The 21,494-nt window shown below is 41.2% G+C and overlaps 1 protein-coding gene across 1 annotated transcript in view; it reads right to left on the bottom strand.

Annotated features, from left to right (window-relative positions):
* Nucleotides 1-9,462, bottom strand: part of TACR1 (tachykinin receptor 1) — a 105,890-nt gene extending 96,428 nt beyond the window's left edge. Inside the window, exon 1 of the mRNA XM_007452999.1 lies at nucleotides 8,949-9,462. Coding sequence (XP_007453061.1) covers nucleotides 8,949-9,337 — 389 coding nt within the window. The 5' untranslated portion in view covers nucleotides 9,338-9,462. The remainder of the gene's footprint in view (nucleotides 1-8,948) is intronic.
* Nucleotides 9,463-21,494: the final 12,032 nt, after the last annotated feature.

The raw sequence follows: 21,494 nt of genomic DNA, 5'->3' as shown, positions 1-21,494 counted from the left end.
ACATCTTTATTGGAGTATAATTGCTTTACAATGGTGTGTTAGTTTCTGCTTTATAACAAAGTGAATCAGTTATACATATACATATGTTCCCATATCTCTTCCCTCTTGCGTCTCCCTCCCTCCCACCCTACCTATCCCACCCCTCTAGGTGGTCACAAAGTACCGAGCTGATCTCCCTGTGCTATGCGGCTGCTTCCCACTAGCTATCTATTTTACATTTGGCAGTTTATATATGTCCATGCCACTCTCTCACTTTGTCACAGCTTACCCTTCCCCCTCCCCGTATTCTTAAGTCCATTCTCTAGTAGGTCTGTGTCTTTGTTCCTGTCTTACCCCTAGGTTCTTCATGACATTTTCTTCCTTACATCCCATATATATGTGTTAGCATACGGTATTTGTCTTTCTCTTTCTGACTTACTTCACTCTGTATGACAGACTCTAGGTCCATCCACCTCACTACAAATAGCTCAATTTCGTTTCTTTTTATGGCTGAGTAATATTCCATTGTATATATGTGCCACATCTTCTTTATTCATTCATCTGATGATGGACGGTTAGGTTGTTTCCATCTCCTGGCTATTGTAAATAGAGCTGTAATGAACAGTTTGGTACATGGCTCTTTTTGAATTATGGTTTTCTCAGGGTATATGCCCAGTAGTGGGATTGCTGGGTCATAGGGTAGTTCTCTACCAGTGAGCTTTTCCATTCATAATTTTGTTGTTTCTAGTAGTGGCCTTGTAATCTACTTAGAGAAGTTCCTTTAGCATTTGTTGCCAAGCTGGTCTGGTGGTGCTGAATTCTCTTAGCTTTTCCTTGTTTGTTTCTGAAACTTTTGATTTCTCCCTCAAATCTGAAAGAGAGCCTTGCTGGGTAGAATATTCTAGGTTGTAGGTTTTTTCCCTTTCATCCCTTTAACTATGCCATGCCATTCCCTTCTGGTCTGCAGAGTTTCTCCTGAGAATTCAGGTGATAACCTTATGGGGATTCCCTTATATGTTTTTTGTTGCTTTTCTCTTTTTGATTTTAATATTCTTTCTTTGTCTTTAATTTTTGTCAGTTTTATTACTATGTGTCTTGGCATTTTCCTCCTGGTTTTATGTTGCGTGGGACTCTCTGTGCTTCCTCGACTTGGGTGACTGTTTCCTTTCTCATGTTAGGGAAATTTTCAGCTATTATCTCTTCAAATGTTTTCTCAGGTCCTTTCTCTGTCTCTTCTCCTGGGAACTCTATGATGCAAATGTTGGTGCCTTTAATGTTGTCCCATATGTCATCATTTTATTCTTTTTTCTTTATTCTGTTCCATGGTAGTGATTTCTACCATTCTGTCTTCCAGTTCACGTATCTATTCTTCTTCCTCACTCGGCTATTTATTCCTTATAGTGTATTTTTCATTTCAGTTATTGTATTGTTCACCTCTGTTTGTTTGTTCTTTAGTTCTTCTAGGTCTTCATTAAATATTTCTTGTATTTTCTCAATCTATGCCTCCATTATTTTTCTGAGGTCTTGGATCACATTCACTATCATAACTCTGAACTCCTTTTTCTGGTAGATTGCTGATCTCCACTCCACTTTTCTGGGGTTTTATCTTGTTACTTCATCTGGGTCATATTCCTGTGACATATGATCTTGTCTCTTTCGGTGATTGTGGTTTCCTTTGTGAAGGCTGCAGAGTTTTAGTTCTACTTGCTTCTGCTGTCTTCCCTCTGTTGGATGAGGCTGTCTAAGAGGCTTGTGCAGGCTTCCTGGTGGGAGGGCCTAGTTCCTGTCTGCTGGTGGGTGGAGCTGGGTCTTGTCCCTCTGGTGTCAGGGATGTGCTCAGGAAGACTTTAAGCAGACTGTCTGCTGATGGGTTGGGCTGTTTTCCTGCCCTGTTGGTTGTTTGGCCTGATGCATCCCAGCACCGGAGCCTAAAGTCTGTTGGGTGGGGCTAGGTCTTGGGGGAAAATGGAGGCCTCCAGAAGGCCTAATACCAATGAATACTCACCAGAGCTTCTGCTGCCAGTGTTTTTCTCCCTGCAGTGAGCTACAGCCACCCCCTGCCTCTGCAGGAGACCCTTTAATACTAACAAGTAGCTCTGGCCCAGTCTCTTATGATGTCACTGCTTTTTTCCCTGGGACTTCATGCACAATAGACCTTGGGTGACCCCTCCAAGAATAGAGTTTCTGTTTCTTCCAGTCCTGTGGAATTCCTGCAATCAAACCCCACTGGCTCTCAAAGCCAGATTCTCTGAGACTCCTCCTCCCATTGCCAGACCCCCAGGCTGGGAAGCCTGACGTGGGGCTCAGGACTTTCACTTCTGTGGGAGAACTTCTGTGGTATAATTGTTTTCTGGTTTGTTGGCCACCCACCTGGCGGGTATGGGATTTGCTTTTATTGCAATTGCACCCCTCCTACTATCTCATTGTGGCTTCTTTTTTGTCTTTGGACTTAAGGTATCTTTTTTGGTAGGTTCCAGCGTTTTATTTTTTTAGATGTTTTTTCAGCAGTTAGTTTTGATTTTGATGCTTTTGTAAGAAGGGATAAGCTCTCATCCTTCTACTCTGCCATCTTGCTGGCAAGTCTCTAAAGGCAGCTATTTTTGAGAGCTCACTCTACTACAAGTACACTGGTTCTGGCAAGGACAATTTTGACATCTTCCCTCTAGCCTATTAACACTGGAGCCAGGTCCCATGCACCAGTAGTCCAGAACCAGCTCTGGAACTCCCTGGGCTATGCAGTCAACTATGCCAGGAACCAGAAATGCCCACCAGTAGGATAGGATCAGCCCAGTGACTTCCTGGGCCACATAACCAACCATGCTGGACCCTATACCACCCACCCATGTACTAGGAACAGCCCCATGGTCTCCTGGCACACACAGCCATGCTGGGATTTAGCACTGCTCACCAGCAGTACTGCAGTAGCTCCAGGACACCCAAGGCCCTAGCCCTGTCCATTAGTGGGCCAGTATCAGGGCTGGGACCCCCTAGCACATGCAGTCAGCCATCCCAGGACCAGGATGTACCTACCAGTGACTGGCATCATACACACAAGGCAGGACTGGCAGCCAGCTGGGCTGGGAAACAGCCCTGCCAACCAGCACACTCACAGTAGTTGGTCCCACCACAACAGATGGGCCCATTCAGTCCACACAGAGGGCACACCAAGATAATATATCTCTAGTGTCCAAAGGGGAATGTGCTACTGGTACCCATTGGAATCTTCTACATAAGTTCTCTTCTCCAAGACTGGAAAAAAATAACTGATCTAACTAATATATGCAAATAAACACAGAGTCTTGGGCAAAATGAGACAACAAAGAAATATATTCCAAATGAGGGAACAAGATAAAACTCTAGGTGAAGGACTAAGTGAAGTGGAGAAGAGAAAAGCACTGAATAAAGGACTGATACTTATACAATAATAGAAGGGGACATTAACACCCCACTTACATTAATGGATAGATCTTTGAGACAAAAATCAACAGGAAAATGCTGGCAACAACGCATTAGAGAAACAACACATTAGATCAGATGAACTTAATAGACATATATAGAACATTCCATCCAAAAGTAGCAGAACACACATTCTTTTCAAGGGCACATGGAACATTATCTAAAAATAGATCACAGGGCTTCCCTGGTGGCGCAGTGGTTGAGAATCTGCCTGCCAATGCAGAGGACACAGGTTCGAGCCCTGGTCTGGGAAGATCCCACATGCCATGGAGCAACTGGGCCCGTGAGCCACAATTACTGAGCCTGCGCGTCTGGAGCCTGTGCTCCGCAACAACAGAGGCCGCGATAGTGAGAGGCCTGCACACCGCGATGAAGAGTCACCCTCACTTGCCACAACTAGAGAAAAGCCCATGCACAGAAATGAAGACCCAACACAGCCATAAATAAATAAATAAATAAATACATTGTGGGATAAAAATAGATCACATACTGAGCCACAAAACAATCAATAAATTTAGAAAAATTGAAAACATATCAAGCATCTATTCTTTTTTAATATTTTATTTATTTATTTATTTATTTGGCTGCATCAGGTCTTAGTTGCAGCATGCAGGATCTTTGTTGTGACATATGAGATCTTTAGTTGTGGTGTGTGGTCTCTTTGTTGCAGCACAGGGGCTTCTCTATTTGCAGCATGTGGGCTTCTTTCTAGCTGTGGCTCACGGGCTCCAGAACATGCGGGCTCAGTACTTGTGGCATGGGGGCTTAGCTGTCCTGCAGCATGTGGGATATAAGTTCCCCAACCAGGGATTAAACCTGTGTCCCTGCATTGGAAGGTGATTTCTTAATCACTGGACCACCAGGGAAGTTCCCAAGCATCTACTCTGACCACAATGGTGTGAGACTAGAAATCAACTACAAGAAAAAAACTGCAAAAACTCAAACACATGGAGTCTAAACAATATGCTAGAAAACAACCAATGGGTCACTGAAGAAATCAAAGAGGAAATAAAAAATACCTGGAGAGAAATTGAAAGTGGATCCAATATCTATGGTGTGCAGCAAAAACATTTACAAGAGGGAAGTTTATATAAGTGTACATCAGGAAACAAGAAAAATCTTGAATAAATAATTTAACCTTAAACCTAAAGGAACTAGAAAAAGAAACAAAATCCAAAGTAGTGGAAGGAAAAAAATAAAAAAATATCAGAACAGAAATAAATGAAATAGAGACTGAAAAAACAATAGGAAAGATCAATGAAACTAAGAGCTGGTTCTTTGAAAAGATAAACAAAATTGATAGATATTTAGCCAGACTCATCAACAGAAAAAGAGAGAGGACCTAAATAAACAAAATCAGAAATGAAAAAGGAGAAGTTACAGATCAATACTTCAGAAATACAAAGGATAAGAGATTACTATGAAAAATATACACCAATAAAGTGGACAACTTAGAAGAAATGAAAAATTCTTAGAAATGCACGATCTCCCAAGACTGAATCAGGAAGAAATAAAAAAATATGAATAGACAAATTAACAGTAAACAAGCTGAATCAGTAATTTAAAAACTCCCAACTAACAAAAGTGAAGAATCAGGCAGCTTCACAGGTGAACTTTACAAAACATTTAAAGAAGAGTTAACATCTAACCTTCTCAAATTATTCCAAAATACTCAAGAGGAAGGAACACTTCCAAATTCAATATATGAAGCCAGCATCACCCTGATAGCAACATCAGACAAAGATACCACAAAAAAGTAAAGTACAGGTTAATATCACTGATGAACATTGATGCAAAAATCCTGAACAAAATGCTAGCAAACCGAATTAGACAATACATTAATAGTACCATTCATTATGATCTAGTGGAATCTATCACAGAGATGCAAGGGTGGTTCAATATCAGCAAATCAGTCAATGTGACACCCAAGTTAACAAATGAAGAATAAAAATTATAAGTTCATTCATTAGATGTAGAAAAATTTTTGGCAAAATTTAACATCCATTTATGATAAAAACTCTCAACAAGTGGATATAGAGGGAATGTACCTCAACATATAAATGCCATATATGACAAGCCCACCACTAACATCATACTTAATGGTGAAATGCTGAAAGCATTTCCTCTAAGATCAGGAACAAGGCAAGGATGTCCACTTTTGCCCCTTTTATTCAACATAGTATTAGAAGTCCTAGACACAGCAATTAAACAAGAAAAATAAATAAAAGGAATCAAAATTGGAAAGGAACAAGTAAAGTTGTCACTGTTTGCTGATGACATGATATTATACATAGAGAATCCTAAAGACACCACCAATAAATATTCAAATTAATAAATTAATTCAGTAGAGGTGCAGCCTCCAAATTAATATACAATAATCTGTTCTGTTTCTATGTTATAGAAATGAACTATCATAAAGAGAAATTGAGAAAACCATCCTATTTAAAATCACATCAAAAAGAATAAAATCTATAATAATAAAGCTAAGACAGTTTTGTACTCCAAAAACTAGAAAACTCTGATGAAGTAACTTGAAGATGACACAAACAGATGGAAAGATATACCATGTTCACAAATTGGAAAAATTAATATTGTTATAATGATCATACTATCCAAAGAAATCTACAGATTCAATGCAATTTCTATTAAAATACCAATGGCATTTTTAAGAAATTTCATTTCATTTTACCCAGTAATTCTACTTCTGGGAAATCTACCCTAAAGAAATAATCAAGAAAGCAAAATAAAATTACCATACAGAATGTTTACTAGTATTTTAATCATAATGGCAAAAAAATCTAGACATCATCTAGGTTCCCAGCAGTAGGGAGATGGTTAAAGTAATAATGGCACATTTATAAAATGGAATAATAGGAAGCCACTATGATTATGTGACTGAAGACATTTTAATAACATGGGAAAATATTATTAATGTTTTCCATTAATATCAATGGAAAAAAGTAAGCTACAAAATTATCTAGAATCTGACTTCAATTATGTAGTGTAATAGTCATAAAAGAAATTCAACTGTTAACAGGTGTTTCTTTTACATTGTGAATTAATGGTTGATTTGTATTTTTGTTTCTATGTCCTTCATGAACAAGGTTTAATTTTATAATCTGGAAAACCACGTTGCTTTCATTTTTAATATGATTCAAAGATTATCTGTTAAAAATTCAAGGAGCATACAAAAAGATAATTTAACATTTCCTCAAAGTCTGCATTGTCATGGTGGAGAAAGAAGCAATCATTCATATGGAAAGAGCTCCAGGTCTCTTCCTTTCTAAAGCATTCTTGGGAGAGAATGGATGACCATGCCTGTGGTGGAGCTAGATTCATCAGAGGGCCTGAGGAGATTAATTTACTCAGCTCATGAGGCTGAGCAAGGAAAAACAGAAGGAGCACTTGGAGGACTTGGAGACACAGCCTTGAGGCATCATCCCTAACTCTACCTTGAACTCTAATCCTGAGCATGCCATTGATAATCTGCACATCAGGCACAGATGACATTTCTTGTTGTCATTGCTCTCAGCTCTGACACCAGAGATCCTCTGACCTCACTGAGCAGGTGTCATGAAGGGTCAGGGTCTATGGTTTGCCTGGAGAGAAACAGTGGAGCTTGTGATGCCAGAGTCAAGGCAGCCAAAATCTGGCTCCTTGCCCAACCCACTGAAGAGTTTGACCCTGAATCTTGCCCCTAACCTTCTAAGTTCAAAGGGGAAGAGAAGGGCTGTGGATCATGTCATTTCTGTGTAAGCCAAAGCAAGAGAGCTGTCCTCTGGTGTTCCATCAGCTACTGAATGCTTGGGCTCATGCTGACTGTCAGGTCTCCCTTGAGCTCACACAAGTACCTGATGCAGTAAAAATACCAACTTCCTCTCTAACTTAGGGATAATCAAGACAGCGTGTGTAAGGCTGAAAAGGCACTAGGTTTCACTGCACTTATAATCAGTTATACATCATGCTGTGAGTTTTCTAAGTTTAAGAGGGCTGATGTGAAGTTAAAAGAGCAAGTCAGTGCAGAAAGATTACAGGTACCTCCCTTTCAGCAAACCAAATATCTAAAAACCAGAATAGCATAAGAGATAAATTTACAAAAGCATTCATTTCACTACTACTTTGAGTAATTGGTTTCCCTTCTACATTTAAAATATAAATTGATTCACCACAACTTATTTTACACACAACATATTAAGCACTTAAGAGTTGCATAAAGGGAACTTAAAAATTAGCATTTGGACATCACTGCAAAGCAAGTATAGTTTTCTCTGATTTTAAAAGTGATCATTGACTACAGAACCTGCAAAAGACCTCAAATCAACTGCAAATCTCTATACAGAAGAATTCAGTAATCTGGGAATGATTTTTTTTGAAGTTTTTCTCTTAGCTCCTTCTTTGGGCTTCTCATATTCATTTATCTCAGCAAGGCCATCAAAAGAACCCATTTTAAAATCACAGTGGTAGGTGTTTTAAACATACCTCCGCATCCTAGGTAAACATTTAACACTTGTACACCCAGAGATATACACATTAGAGACCTAGGACACCCACAAAAAAGTCAATACAAATAGAGCTGTGCTCTAATGATCAATTTTCCATCATGCCACCTGAGGACACTTTCATTCCAGAACTGTAACTCCAATATGTGAAAATGCCAACATTTTCACTTCTAATCAGCTTCTGAAACCCTAGCCTGTTGGGTGCAGGAAAGAAAGAGCTTTCAATTGCCTTTAATTGCCTTTGCTAAGCATGTTTATCTGTAGATGTAGAGAGGCTAAAAACATTGACCTCACATGGCCAGAGAAGTTTAGAAAAACTCTTGGATCCTTAAGAACAGCATAGCTGCCTCTCATTTCTGAATGAGAACCCCTAGCAGCATAGAGAGAGCTGAATTAGAATCCTGAGTATTTTATCATTCTAATAAAATGCTTTTCACATCCAAATAATATTGGAGAGTTGTGTTGGGAGCAGAAAGTTCCTGAATATTCAGGAAAAATTGAAGATGAGAAAGTTGTCCTATGTGTACTTGAAACTGGAAGGTATCAAAAGGCTGTACAGCTGAATAGCAGGCCTGCAAGGATTCACAAAGCCCTAGCCAGGGGTTGGCCCCTTGGCCACATCCTGGGTATCCGCTTCAAGCTTTAAAGGCAAAAGAGAGAAGGAATATATGGAAAGAAGCAAAGTAGGAGTTGAATGGAAAATGTCAGGAAGATGAGTGGAGAAGGGAAAAATAAAAGAGAGAAATGAAGAAAAAAGGTAGGATGTATACATAAAGGAAGGGAGACTGGTGATGGGTGAAAATGAGTAGAAAAAGAAAAAGAAATAGAAAAGAAAATCATGAGATAAGATAAAATCCCCCATCAACAACTGACTCAGCTAACTGTCAGTATAAATCCAGGGGTTCAGGTGGCCAATCTCCACCTTGAACCAGGCACTATCCAACCCTGAAGCTCCATAGCAATTCTATCTTCCTTTAAGGATTTTTTTCCCTTTTCCACAAAGGGCAAGCTCACCTATCGAAGGCCACAGCTGTCATGGAGTAGATACTGGCAAAGACAGCAGCAATGGGGAAGAAGTTGTGGAATTTGCAGTAGAACAGGCCATAGTACCACTCGTTGTGGACAGCATAAGTGAAGTTCACCACTGTATTGAATGCAGCCATGGAGGCCTCTGCGAAAGCCAGGTTCACCAGGAAATAGTTAGTAACTGTCCTCATTCTCTTGTGAGCCAAGATGATCCACATCACCACCACGTTGCCCACCACGGAGGTCACCACAATGACTGTGTAGGCAGCTGCCCAAAGGACAATTTGCCAAGCCGGCTGCACAAATTGGTTGGGCTCCGAGGTGTTGGTGGAGATGTTTGGGAAGAGGTCTGAGTCCACAGGGAGGACGTTATCCATTCTTCTGCTAAGCAATTAAACCTTCCTCTCTGTACACACACACAAATCCTTTGCAGCAGGGTCCTGAGCCAGCGCCTGGGGTCAGAGTCCTATTTAACCAAGACAGGAGGGCTGCCGGCTCTTTCTAAACAGAACTCTTTCCTTGTAAGCAGAAGACTTGACGCTAAGATAAAAGCTTCTAGATGTTCTGCATGCCCTTGGTGGCTTTGAATTCCTCCACTTTCGAGCTTCAGAAAGCACTTGAGTTCTGTAATATGGAGGCAGCGTCTCTCCTGCGTTGAGCTGGAAAAGAGAAAGAAATTCCACGGGTCGCGGTTCCAGGAAGCAGAGATCCTCCACCTTACTGCACCTGCTGCTGTTTGCAACTGCTATTCCTCCTATCTGCAGCGGGAAAGGCTTTTGCCTGTGCTGTGTGAGGGCTTCGGGGCGAAGATGGGGGTGGGAGGTATTAGTCACAGCACGATCTGTCAAAGTTCAGAGCCTGTGGCAGGAATTCTGGGGCCCTGCGTCCAGCTGGAGATTTTTTCCTTTGCTTTCACTACAGCCGCCGCCGCCGCCGCCACCGTCTGCAGCTTTGCAGGCGCCTCTTGGCTCGGGTCCTGCTCAGCTCGGGAGTTAGCAGAACCTTGGCAGGCTGCGTGTGAGGTCTTTATAACCCACTGTAAAGACGTCACTGGGAAGGGGCAGTACCTGGCTACGTGCTCGCCAGTCCCCTTGCGCAGAGCTGCAGCTGCATCATCTGTTGACAACTGTCTCACTGCACCATCTCAGCCACCAAGCCTTTTGCTGCTACCTGCTGTGAGAGTCTGCAAGCCGGGTTCCCCACGCACTCCTCGAGGGGGCGCTAGCTAGGTCCCCTTGGAGTAACTGCGCCAGATGGGGTCCGCAGCTGGAACACCAGATGAACCAAGGGGAAAGGAAGGATTCGCGAAAGAGCTGTAGCGATGGACGCTCAACATCCAGGGGGGGAAGGAATGCTGCCATAGCTCTGCAGAGGCCCCTGCTTCTGGAGGTCGGAGGTGTCCAAGTGTGGGGGCGACGTGCCAGCGCTCGCTCCGGGCCTCGCTCCAGCCCGAAACGCTCCCCAAATACCTAGTTCCTTTCCCTAGCAGGCCGATTCCCCTGGGAAGCAGTGATAGGTTCTAAGCTTTGGGACACCTTCCCCAGCCACCCCTCGTCCCATGAAAAGCTCCAGTAGCGCTCTCCAGATGAGGCCCCCTCGCAGGCAGTGGGGACTGGGCTGAGCTCCCTGCGAAGGGGTATGTCTCCCAGGCACGAATCTCTGGGCTCTCTGCCAGCAACCACTGCGGCCTCGCGTTGGCCGTCCCGAGACCAGCAGCCTCTGCCTCCGCGCCTCTCCGGCCTGTGGGCCAGAGTCGGTCCCGGGGTGGCGTCGGGGGCTCTTCCTCCTCTCCGCACTCGGCTGCCAGGTTTGCATAAATACTGGAGGGCATGTCTGCTCGTCTTATCTCCCCACCCCAGACCCGCCCCTGGCGGGCTTCGAGGCCTCGTCTCCTAGTCCAAGACCATTTCAAATAGCCAAGCTGGTACAGGGCGCTGGGAGAAGCTGGGAGGGGCTCACCAGTAGGTGCCAACCCTTTCGCAGAAACCGAGGTGGACTGAGGTTCTGAGGGCGTTCCAGCCAGACACCCTGGGAGATGAGGTTCCGCGGGCACTCGAATCTCCCGAGCCTTTCTGGGGGCCATCTACCTCTCTGCCCGATCCCACACCTTTCACTGCGGGGACTCGGAACTGTGGGATGTGGGCTGAGATAGGCGCGGAAGCTCGGTTTTGAGTAAGCCGGCACTGTACTGGGAGCCGAGTTTATGCACTCGTTCTGCCTGGTTGAGCGCTTCTCCTGCGAGGGAGCAAAGTATCTCCAGGGAAGCGCTTTAATGTTCAGAAAGGTTTTTTTTTTTACATCTTTATTGGAGTATAATTGCTCCACAATGGTGTGTTAGTTTCTGCTTTACAACAAAGTGAATCAATTATACGTAACCACATGTTCCCACATCTCTTCCCTCCTTTGTCTCCCCTCCTGCCACCCTCCCTATCCCACCCCTCCAGGCGGTCACAAAGCACCGAGCTGATCTCCCTGTGCAATGTGGCTGCTTCCCACTAGCTATCTACCTTACATTTGGTAGTGTATATATGTCCATGCCACTCTCTCACTTTGTCACAGCTTACCCTCCCCCCTTCCCATATTCTCAAGTCCATTCTCTAGTAGGTCTGTGTCTTTATTCCTGTCTTGGATTTAAGCCGGGCTAAAATCCGATGCTTTCGGGGAATCTGCTAGTTCACCCTGCTTTTGTTGAATCCTGTAATTTCCGTGTTTATATGAATCGCATGTTGCATTGCCTGGTCCTCCAAACACCCTTAAATCCTGAAAAGAAAACTCCAGTGATACTTTGAAGAGAACAGTGCTCACCCTGCCCCATCCCACCCCACCCCACCCCATTTAGAGAGGCAGCAAAGGAGAGCCTTCTTGTGGAAGGGAACACCTTCTCTTCCACTCTGGATCTCTCACTTCTGCTTCCACCACCTCGCAGAGCTGACAGAGAGTGTGAGTATGTATGTGTGTGTCCACCTTTAATTTTTCCTCTCAAGCTGTCTTAAGGCTATCTTTCCCTCTTTCTCCCTGTCCAGTGGAGACAGCCTGACTTTTTCTAAAGGAATTTTACTCAGTGCTTGGGGGTGGGGTGGGGAGAAAGAGAATAAATCCTAAGTAAATAATAAAAGCTAAATATAAATAAATTTAAAATAAATGCTAAAAAATCAGGATTTATCTATTAATCCTCCATTAGTGGGGCAAGATGATAATTTGAACCAGGTACTACTGTGCTGTGGATATAGCCTAGAAAACATTTACAGTATAGTGACAGAGAAAGAGACAATTACCTACACAAAATGGGCAGTATTATGATGAGCAAAGGTATTGGGCCTGATAAGAGAAGAGGGAGGCATTAATCTAGACAATGAGGGGAACCAGGGAAGAGTGTAGAAAATCATATCTGTGGATTTGAATGTTAAGCCTGAAGAATGTTAAGGATGAGAGGAGGCTGAGGGTGAAAGGGAGGAGAATATCCCATATATACATTTCATATGTCAAATCATGTCACCCTGCTTGAAGTCCCACAAGGTCCAGCTAACTCAGAAGAACACCTACATTTCTTTGGCCTTCAAGAGTCTGCATTCCTGGCCCCGAAGAGTAGGTGAGGCTGGCTCAGATGGCTCCTTCCTGTTCCTGGATCCTCATGGCTGGTAGCCATGTCCTAAGTATGTATGACTTGCTGAAGTTAATTTCTTTCCCACAAAAAAAACAAAGCATATTCATGATAGTTTCACATTAATAAAATGACTCAGCCATACAGTAGCAAAAGTTGTCCTTAATTCACACACACACACACACACACACACACACACACACACACACACACACCTTATAAGCAGGGACTTGCTCTGGCATCACTCCTTCCTCACACAGGGAATAACTTTGTTTGCAAATTTTATCAGTAAGATCCTATATATGCTTTTTTTTCTCCAAGAGTTGATATTTGTTTCCTTAGCTCTCCTTTCTACTGAACTTCCTCCTTGGCACACAACACAGACCCACTGGGCTCAAAGAAAATTCTGACAACCTAGTATAAATTCTTTCTTATTTGTCCAGGTCCTTTAATAGTATATAGGCAGAAATACAAACACAATAGCCATACATTTACACATATAGGATTTTCACTATCATCTGAATTTTGTTTTTCTCACTCAAAATATTGTTTGGATGCTTCAGAGACAACAGGTAGATTTAACTCATTCTTTTCAATGGCTAAATATTATTCTTGTGGTATAGATGTATCATAATTTATACACTCTCTTCCCTATTTGTATTAAAATTCACTTTGCTTCCAGTTTTTGCTGCTAAAGACAATGCTACTATAAACATTTTTATGTCTCCACAGTCTGATGCTTTATTTCAATGGGATAGATTCCAAGTGGAATTACTGGGTAATGGATTGTATTTATATTCATATGCATATATGTATATGTGTTGTATGTTTCTATTTTATGTTGCCAGATTGCCTTCTAAAAGGGTATAACACTATAACATTTCACTAGTGATCAATTTACCATTTTCCCCACATCACCTACACTAATAGATATTAAGGTATTTTTTTAGTTTTGTCAGTCTAAAATATGTAAAATACGTTAACATTCTTAAAACATAGTTTTAATTTTCCTGACAACTAGAGAATTTGGACTTCTTTTAATATTTTTTGGTTATGTGGATTTTCCCTTTTATAAATTGTCTATTCATACCCCTTTGTCCCTTTTTCTGTTGGATTGCTTTCTGGTCATTTTTTTCTAGGTGCTCTTTGTATGTTATAGGTATAAACACTTTGCATGTCATGAATATTTCAAATATTTTTTCTAGTGTTATTATTTATCTCTTGAATTTATGTATTTTCCATAAAAATGCAAACAATTTTTAAGTAGTCTGTATTTGCTTTAATAGCTTTTGGGTTTTTTAAGTTCTGGTTTAAAAGAACCTCCCCAAATCCTGGCTTTTTTCACATTGTTTCCTAGATTTTCTTTTCAGTTTTTTACTGTTTCTTTTCTTTTTTTACATTTAGGTCTTTAATTCACCTTGAGTTCGCTATTTTATATGATGTAAAATAGTTTTTTCATATAGTTTGCTCATTTTCACAGCTCTATCCACTTTCATAGTGAATTAAATCATTATACTTGTCATTGAATTAAATCATTATACTTGTCATAGAATAAAATTTTGAATATATGTGATTTAATATTTATATTCTCCAGTCTTTCCCACTGATCTATTTATCTATTTCTATAGCAACATTATACATATAATTCATATGAACTCCTACTTTTCCTAGCCCACTTGCAATGAGGCAGAGCCAACTAATTCAGCCAACAGGTTGTTAGTGGAAATGAAATGATATGTATCACTTCCAGGCTAAAGCATAGAAGTGTGTGTGTGTGGGCAGGGGAGAGAGTAAAAGAAAGAGAGTGAGAGAGAGAGAGAGACTTCTCCATATATTGTCTCCTGCCAAGTCCCAAATGATGCAGCTACAAGAGGACAGCTCCCAATCATCTGGAATTCCCGAGTGACTGCATAACACAGGCCCCTGCCAAATCATTATGGACATGTAGCATAAGCAAGAAATGAATTCTTCTTCTGTTAAAGCACTAGGGGGCTTCCCTGGTGGCGCAGTGGTTGGGAGTCCGCCTGCCGATGCAGGGGACGCAAGTTCGTGCCCTGGTCCGGGAGGATCCTGCATGCCGCGGAGCGGCTGGGCTCGTGGGCCATGGCCGCTAGGCCTGCGTGTCCGAAGCCTGTGCTCTGTGGTGGGAGAGGCCACAGCGGTGAGGGGCCCGCGTACCGGAAAAAAAAAAAAAAAAAAACACAACAAAGAAGTTATGGCCCCAAATGTCAGGAGTGCCGAGTTTGACTGTTAACTATAAAACCGGAAAAAAAAAAAAAAAAAAAAGCACTAGGGTTTGGGATTAATTTGTTACTCACTATGATATAGTAGCTTATCCTAACACAGAAATAAAATATTCTGATACTGGTAAGGCAAGTTCACATAAGTGCTCATTTCATGATTTTCTTATCTATTTTGGGACATCACATTTAAATTTTAGTATTTTTAATTCAATTTTAAAAATTCCAAACAAAATAGACTGCAGTACTATTCTAATTGGAACTGCCTGTAATTTATTTAATTTTGACAGAATTGACATTTTTGATACTAGATTTTTTTCTTCCAAGAACATGGTATGCCTTTCCATTTCTTCAAGTCTTGTTTTATGCCTTTCAAAATGATTTTATAATTTTGGTTAAAATAGATCCAGTCTTTTGATTAAATGTATTTCCATGTGTTTTGTTTCTATTGTAAATGAAACATTTTCCTTTTTTACCTTAGATCAAAGAAAGCCTATTGACTTCTGTGTATATGTATTTGTTTATATGTGTCTGTGTGAGTGTGTGTGTGACCTAGCCATCCTACTAAATTTCTTATTCAAGAAAATTCTAGTGTTTCCACTTGAGTTTCTGTAGTTTTCAATCACATCTTTAGCATTTTCTTGTCTCATTGAATTTCCTTTACCTTCCAAGACAAAGTCGAATTCAAAACAGTGATAGCAGGTATTTCCATGCAGTTTCTGAAATTAATTAGGATGGCTTTGGTTTTTTACCATTTAGGATAATATTTGTTGTTAAATTTGCTAAACAGTCTTTTATGTTTAAATAGCTTCCTTCTACTATATTTTGCCTTGAAGTTTTCATTGGAATGTCATATCATTTCTTTTTATTAATGCCTTTTTCAGGATTTGTTGATAGGAATGTGCAATTTTTTTCACTAACTTGTTGACACAATGGATTAAATGGATAGACTTCCCAACACTGACCCAAACACTGACCTACCCTAACCTTCCTGGCACGAATTCTGCTTGTCCGGAGGCTATATCATTCCTTTGATACATTGCTGGAATCAAATTGCTCGTGTTTTATTTAACATTTTTGCATCTATTTGCCTAAGCGAGATTGATGTCTGGATTTTTTTTCCTCTTTTCCTTTTCTATCTTTTTTTTTCCATGGTTTTATCTCATTTATTTACAGTAACATGTTCAGGAAAACAGGCAAATTGCAATATAAGGTTTTGGTATCAATGTTATGTATCAAAAAGTGAACTGTGAAGCATCTAATCTTTAACTATGGCCAAAGTATTACTCCTGGTCCCTGAACCAGCAGTATTGGCATCACTCGGAAGCTACTTGGGAATGTAAGTGCTTGGACCAATGCAGAACTATCAAACTAGGTAGGCATTTTAATAAGACTGTAGGTCTTATTACACAGTGTTCATTGCAGCACTATTTACAATAGCCAGAACATGGAAGCAACTTAAGTGTCCATCAACAGATGAATGGATAAAGAAGATGTGGCACATATATACAATGGAATATTACTCAGCCATAAAAAGAAACCAAACTGAGTTATTTACAGTGAGGTGGATGGACCTAGAGTCTGTCATACAGAGTGAAGTAAGTCAGAAAGAGAAAAACAAATACCGTATGCTAACACATATATATGGTATCTAAAAGAAAAAAAAAAAAAAGGTTCTGATGAACCTAGGGGCAGGACAGGAATAAAAATGCAGATGTAGAGAATGTACTTGAGGACACGGGGAGGGAGAAGGGTAAAGTGGGATGAAGTGAGAGAGTAGCATTGACATGTATACATTACCAAATGTAAAACAGATAGCTAGTGGGAAGCAGCTGCATAGCACAGTACTTTGAGACCACCTAGAGTGGTGGGATAGAGAGGGTGGGAGGGAGACGCAAGAGGGGATATGGGAATATATGTATACATATAGCTGATTCACTTTGTTATACAGCAGAAACTAGCACAACATTGTAAAACAATTATACTCCAATAAAGATGTTTAAAAATAAAGACTGTAGGTGACTCGTATGCACATTAAAGTTTGGGGAGCTTAAAAGAGGTCTAAGTGTTTTCCAAATTTCTCAGATGATAAGAATATCTTGAATTGCTTGTTAAATAAACATGTTATCATTTTCCCCTAAAAATTCTAATTTGGTAGAACTGGATTGAGGCTCAGTGATCTGTGCTTTTATCAAGTACTTTGGGTCACTCTTCTCTTCAAGCAAGTTTTGGAAATAAAGGGGTCTGTTATTTAAAATGAAGCATGAAACTAGATGATTCCTTTCTTCATCTCAAGAAAATTTTCTTCTAGCATTTTTTGAAATTATTACCTCTTTTCCATTAATCCTTTTTTCTCCTTTTGGGACTCTTATTTTTGGCATGCTATGTCTCTTGTATTCATTCTGTGAATGTTTTAAAAACTATGCTTCACCCCTTGGTGGTAACTAGTATCTAAAAGATGAAATAACAGAATAGAAAATGTCAGAGTGCATAACACATAGAGTAAGGGTAAGTATTGTTTTGTGAAATTTTTATTTCCATTACAGCCTTGTGTGAATTGCAGTAAAAAAAAATTTGAATGTGGTTCTGAAAGTTTCTTTAAAATTTCCTCATGGTTTCCATCTTTTTTATATTTCTGATTTGTGATCAAATATATTTCTTGCACTTGATTTTTCTAAACCTTTCTCTTGGGTCTTTTAATACAGATGTAGAGTATTTTAGCCAAAATGTTTTTGTTTAGTTTCTTGAATCTCCTTAAGGATAGTTACTATTATTGTAATGTTTTATTCAGGTGTTCACGTAACTCTTTCAGCAGCTGTCTTACCCGAACATGTTTTCTGATTGTCTAGCTTCATTCTTTTTCTGACTGCTAGGTACCACTGCATAGATTGCTCTTTTCTTTCTTACATTACCAGGACTCTGGTTGAAGCATTCTAAACAGTGGACATTTAGTGATTACCCAGGTCATGAAAGAAGTTGTGGGATTAGGGTTAGGGTTGTCCACTCCCTCCCCCAACATACAGGCTATCAAAGTCCTGCTGTGATGCCAGGGAGCATCCCTGCCTTCATTCTCCCAGCCTTTTTCTGCCCCAGGGGCAGGGAGACCTACCTCATCCTTTCTATTTCCTCTAGACCTTTTGAGCATCGTGGAGACTCCCTGGTACACCAACCCAGGGCAGACACTTGCCCCTATTTTAAGACCTGAGTACCCAGTTTCCTCTGTTTTGGTTCTCCAAGTTTTCACTCTGATCTCCCAACAAAGCCCAGTCTGCTAGAGGAAGCTCTGCTGAATTCTATCGTTCTCTTAGTTCAACCCCCAACAGAGTCCCAGGAATCACTTTATGTCCAGCTGCCCTTAAGGCCTGAAGCCACTTGGATGTTGAGAGAGGATATTGGAGTTGGCTGAGAAAGGGAGGGAAGCTGCATTCCAGTCCCCATAAACCCTGGTCCCCTGGAACCACTGGTGTGGAAGCAACTCCTTCCCTGCTTCAAGTGTTGATGTGTTACTTAGTCACTGGCTCCCTTCCTCAGCCATCCTTTCACAAGACAGACTGTATGGTGTGCATTATACCTCATTCAAATTAGATTGTTAGCTCTCTGAAGGCAAGAAAAATGTTATTTGTTAGCACTCCCTTCCATACAATGTTCTTCCCAGAGTGAGTGATCAATACATATGTACTAAATTGGATTGAATTACACAAAAATGGTTGAATTTAGAAAGGCAAGGAGGCAGCAACAGATCAGAAATCATTAAACTGTAAATCTTCCAAACAAAAAAACAACAATAAAAAATAATAATAACAGGAGGCAGGGGCAGGAAGAGGAGGATCCCTGGCACTTAAACAGTAATTACTATGTGCCAGGCACTATTCTATGTGCTGTACATATAATAACTTTATTTTAACTTGTGTCAGCACTTCTAATATAATAACATGAGTACTATGATTATAACTGTACGTGGATGTTATTCCCCTCCTACTTCTCCAGACTCGTGAAACATTTTTCTTAAAGTAATGATTTCCCACACAGACCCTTGTTCCTCATAGTGTTCTGAACAGTGAGATGCCTCTGAACTGAACTGAAGGTGGTGGGAGTAGGCAGTGTGGTCTGCTCAGTCATGGTAGGGACAGACACTGTGGTCTATCTGAAAAACTCCAGTGCAAAGCCTTGTTTCTTAAAGGGTGGCAGACACAGTTCTGAGCCTAAACCTTATGAGGCCTTGTGAACTTCTTTTCCCATTCTCTCTCTCACACACACACTCTGCTAACCACATTAAAACAAGCCCAGACTAGCCTGCTGGTAGATAAGAGGCCATGTACAAGAGACCCCAGTTGTCCCAACCAAGAACCTCCTAGACCAGATCACAACCCCTCAATCTCCAAACATGTGAGGGTACGCAGATCTGCAGAGCCACATGAGCCCAGGCAATACCAGATGAATCATCCAGTTGACCTGCAGACTCATGAACAAAACAGTCAATTGTTATTTTAAGCCACTGAGTTTTGAGGTGGCTTGTTATACAACAGCTAATGAATACAGGAAGACTGGCAATACGTAAGTGAACAAATATATAAGGGAGAGTAAGCAGTTCAGATATGGACAACTGCCGTGAAGGAAATAAGACAGGTTCACATAATGGAGAGGGACTTGCACAGGCTACTATATACAAGAAGCGGAGTGAAGGCCTTTCTGAGGAGGAGAGAGGTAAGCCAACATCTGATTGATTAGAAGATGCTGACTGTGGGGAGGGTTGAGGCAGTGTTTTCCTTGAGCAAAGAAAAGCAAGTGTTGGGGGAATAATGAATTAGAAAGGCAATGATAGGGGAAGAGGTCTGGGAGAGAGGCAGGAGCCAGACTGGAGCCCTGCAGGCTGCAATAAGGAGTTAGGATTTTAACTTGTGCTGGGAGAAGCCATGAGGATATTGACACGGGAGTGTTGTATTTTTTCACTCTCTGGTTGTTGTGTGGTGGCTGCAGGAAAGCAGTTGATAGACCAATGCAGAGGTCAGATGGGAGGTGCTGGTGACTCAGATGAAGAGGGGCCAAAGTGAGCAGACCCCCTCCATGCCTTTCATAACAATCACTCCATTCTTCCTTGTTCAGAGCCTGCTGTTTACCCAGCAGGGCTGCCACCAGGTGATGGTGGGCTCCCTGAGGGGTTCACCTGTCTCCTTTGTCTCCCCATATCTGATGCCACACACACAGTAGGGCCTTAGTAAACACTTGCCTTAGGAAAGCTCTTCTCTGAATTTTTGATCCCTAACTTGTGCAGTGAAGTCCTATCCAGTCTCTTCCCTTTCATTTCACTCCAGTGGCTTTGGAGAGGTGCTAGTCCTCTTTCAAAGCACTGTGGAGGCCCCAAGAACTGCTCCAGGACATGGTCTTTGTTTTTACAAAGCATCTCTTAATGGCCTGTGGCCACCACCGCCCAGTTCATTCCTCTCCAAAGCCTGGAGTGCATGCCTGGGCTCTCTTTGGGGTTCAGCCTGAATCATCAGGTGACTGTGGGGAAGTCTTTAGGCTTTTTGGCACCTCTTTCTCCTGCTATAAAATTCCTCTGGTTTGCGCTTCCCACCAACCCACCTTGAAGGCCCTAGACTCCTACGATCCAGCATTTATAGAGTACCAGGAGTGATTGAGGCAACCACTAGGAGCAGGTGCTGCATTTGGGACCCTGACCTGATGAGCTAATGTTCCCCAAGCACCTTGGAAGTCACAAATATAGGAACTTTATGAAGATATTAACCTTATTGATTTTATTTTTTAAAGAGAGGCAGACAACAGCATGTCTTTAGAGGTAATGACCTAAAGGTCATCCAAAGTAGTTTTAAAGGATGATTGGTCACAAAAAGCCTTGAAACAAGTTATTTCATTTTAGATGAATTGGATAAGAGTTGTTATTTAGTTAACGATTGCAAGAAAAAGGCTGTATTGCGAGAAAGAGCAAGAACACACAATGGATGTACTGACATCCATGGGAACAGAATATAATTGTGAGTTACTGAGATGGAAACCAAAATTAGCATGGTCAGGGGCTGATAGTAATTTTAGTGTATCTATCTGGGAAATTTTTTAAGGATAGTGTATATGAACAGCTGAAGTAGATGCAGAGTGATTATGAGAGTCTGAATGTTTCTTTGCAAAGTGGAAGAGAAAGAAGGAATAAAATAAAAAATGGTCATTCCTCTCTAAAGAGTAAAATTCTAGCTAATATATAGGGTAGATGAAAAATTAATACATTATCAATTATGGTTCTGCTTTTACTTCTATTTTCCAGGATTTATGGCTTCTGTGTGATGTCCTCTTGGGATAAGTGATGTGAATATATAAAAATGTGTCATCTGTGACACATATCACATTTAACAGAAAAAATCTCAGGCTGGATCAATAGTTTCATTTGCTGTCACCTCTTTCTAAAGTATAGGGTATTAGAGGAGGTGGCCAAGTAGGAAGACCCTGAACTCATCTCTTCCCATGGACACACCAAAATTACAATTATTTACAGAGCAACTATGAGAACAACCTGAAAAGATTTGCAGAAAAGATTTTCTACAACTAAAGGTATAAAGAAGGAACCACAACAAGATGGGTAGGAAGTGTGGAGACATGGTATAGTCAAGACTCACTCCCCTGGGAAGGTGACCTACAAATGGGAGGATAATCACAATTGCAGAGGTCCTCCCCAGGGAAAGA

Source organism: Lipotes vexillifer, unplaced genomic scaffold, assembly GCF_000442215.2.
Source record: "Lipotes vexillifer unplaced genomic scaffold, Lipotes_vexillifer_v1.1 scaffold800, whole genome shotgun sequence".
NCBI classification, from domain to species: Eukaryota; Metazoa; Chordata; class Mammalia; order Artiodactyla; family Lipotidae; genus Lipotes; species Lipotes vexillifer.
Note: the sequence above shows the minus strand (reverse complement) of the source record. Positions and strands in the feature narration are given on the sequence as shown.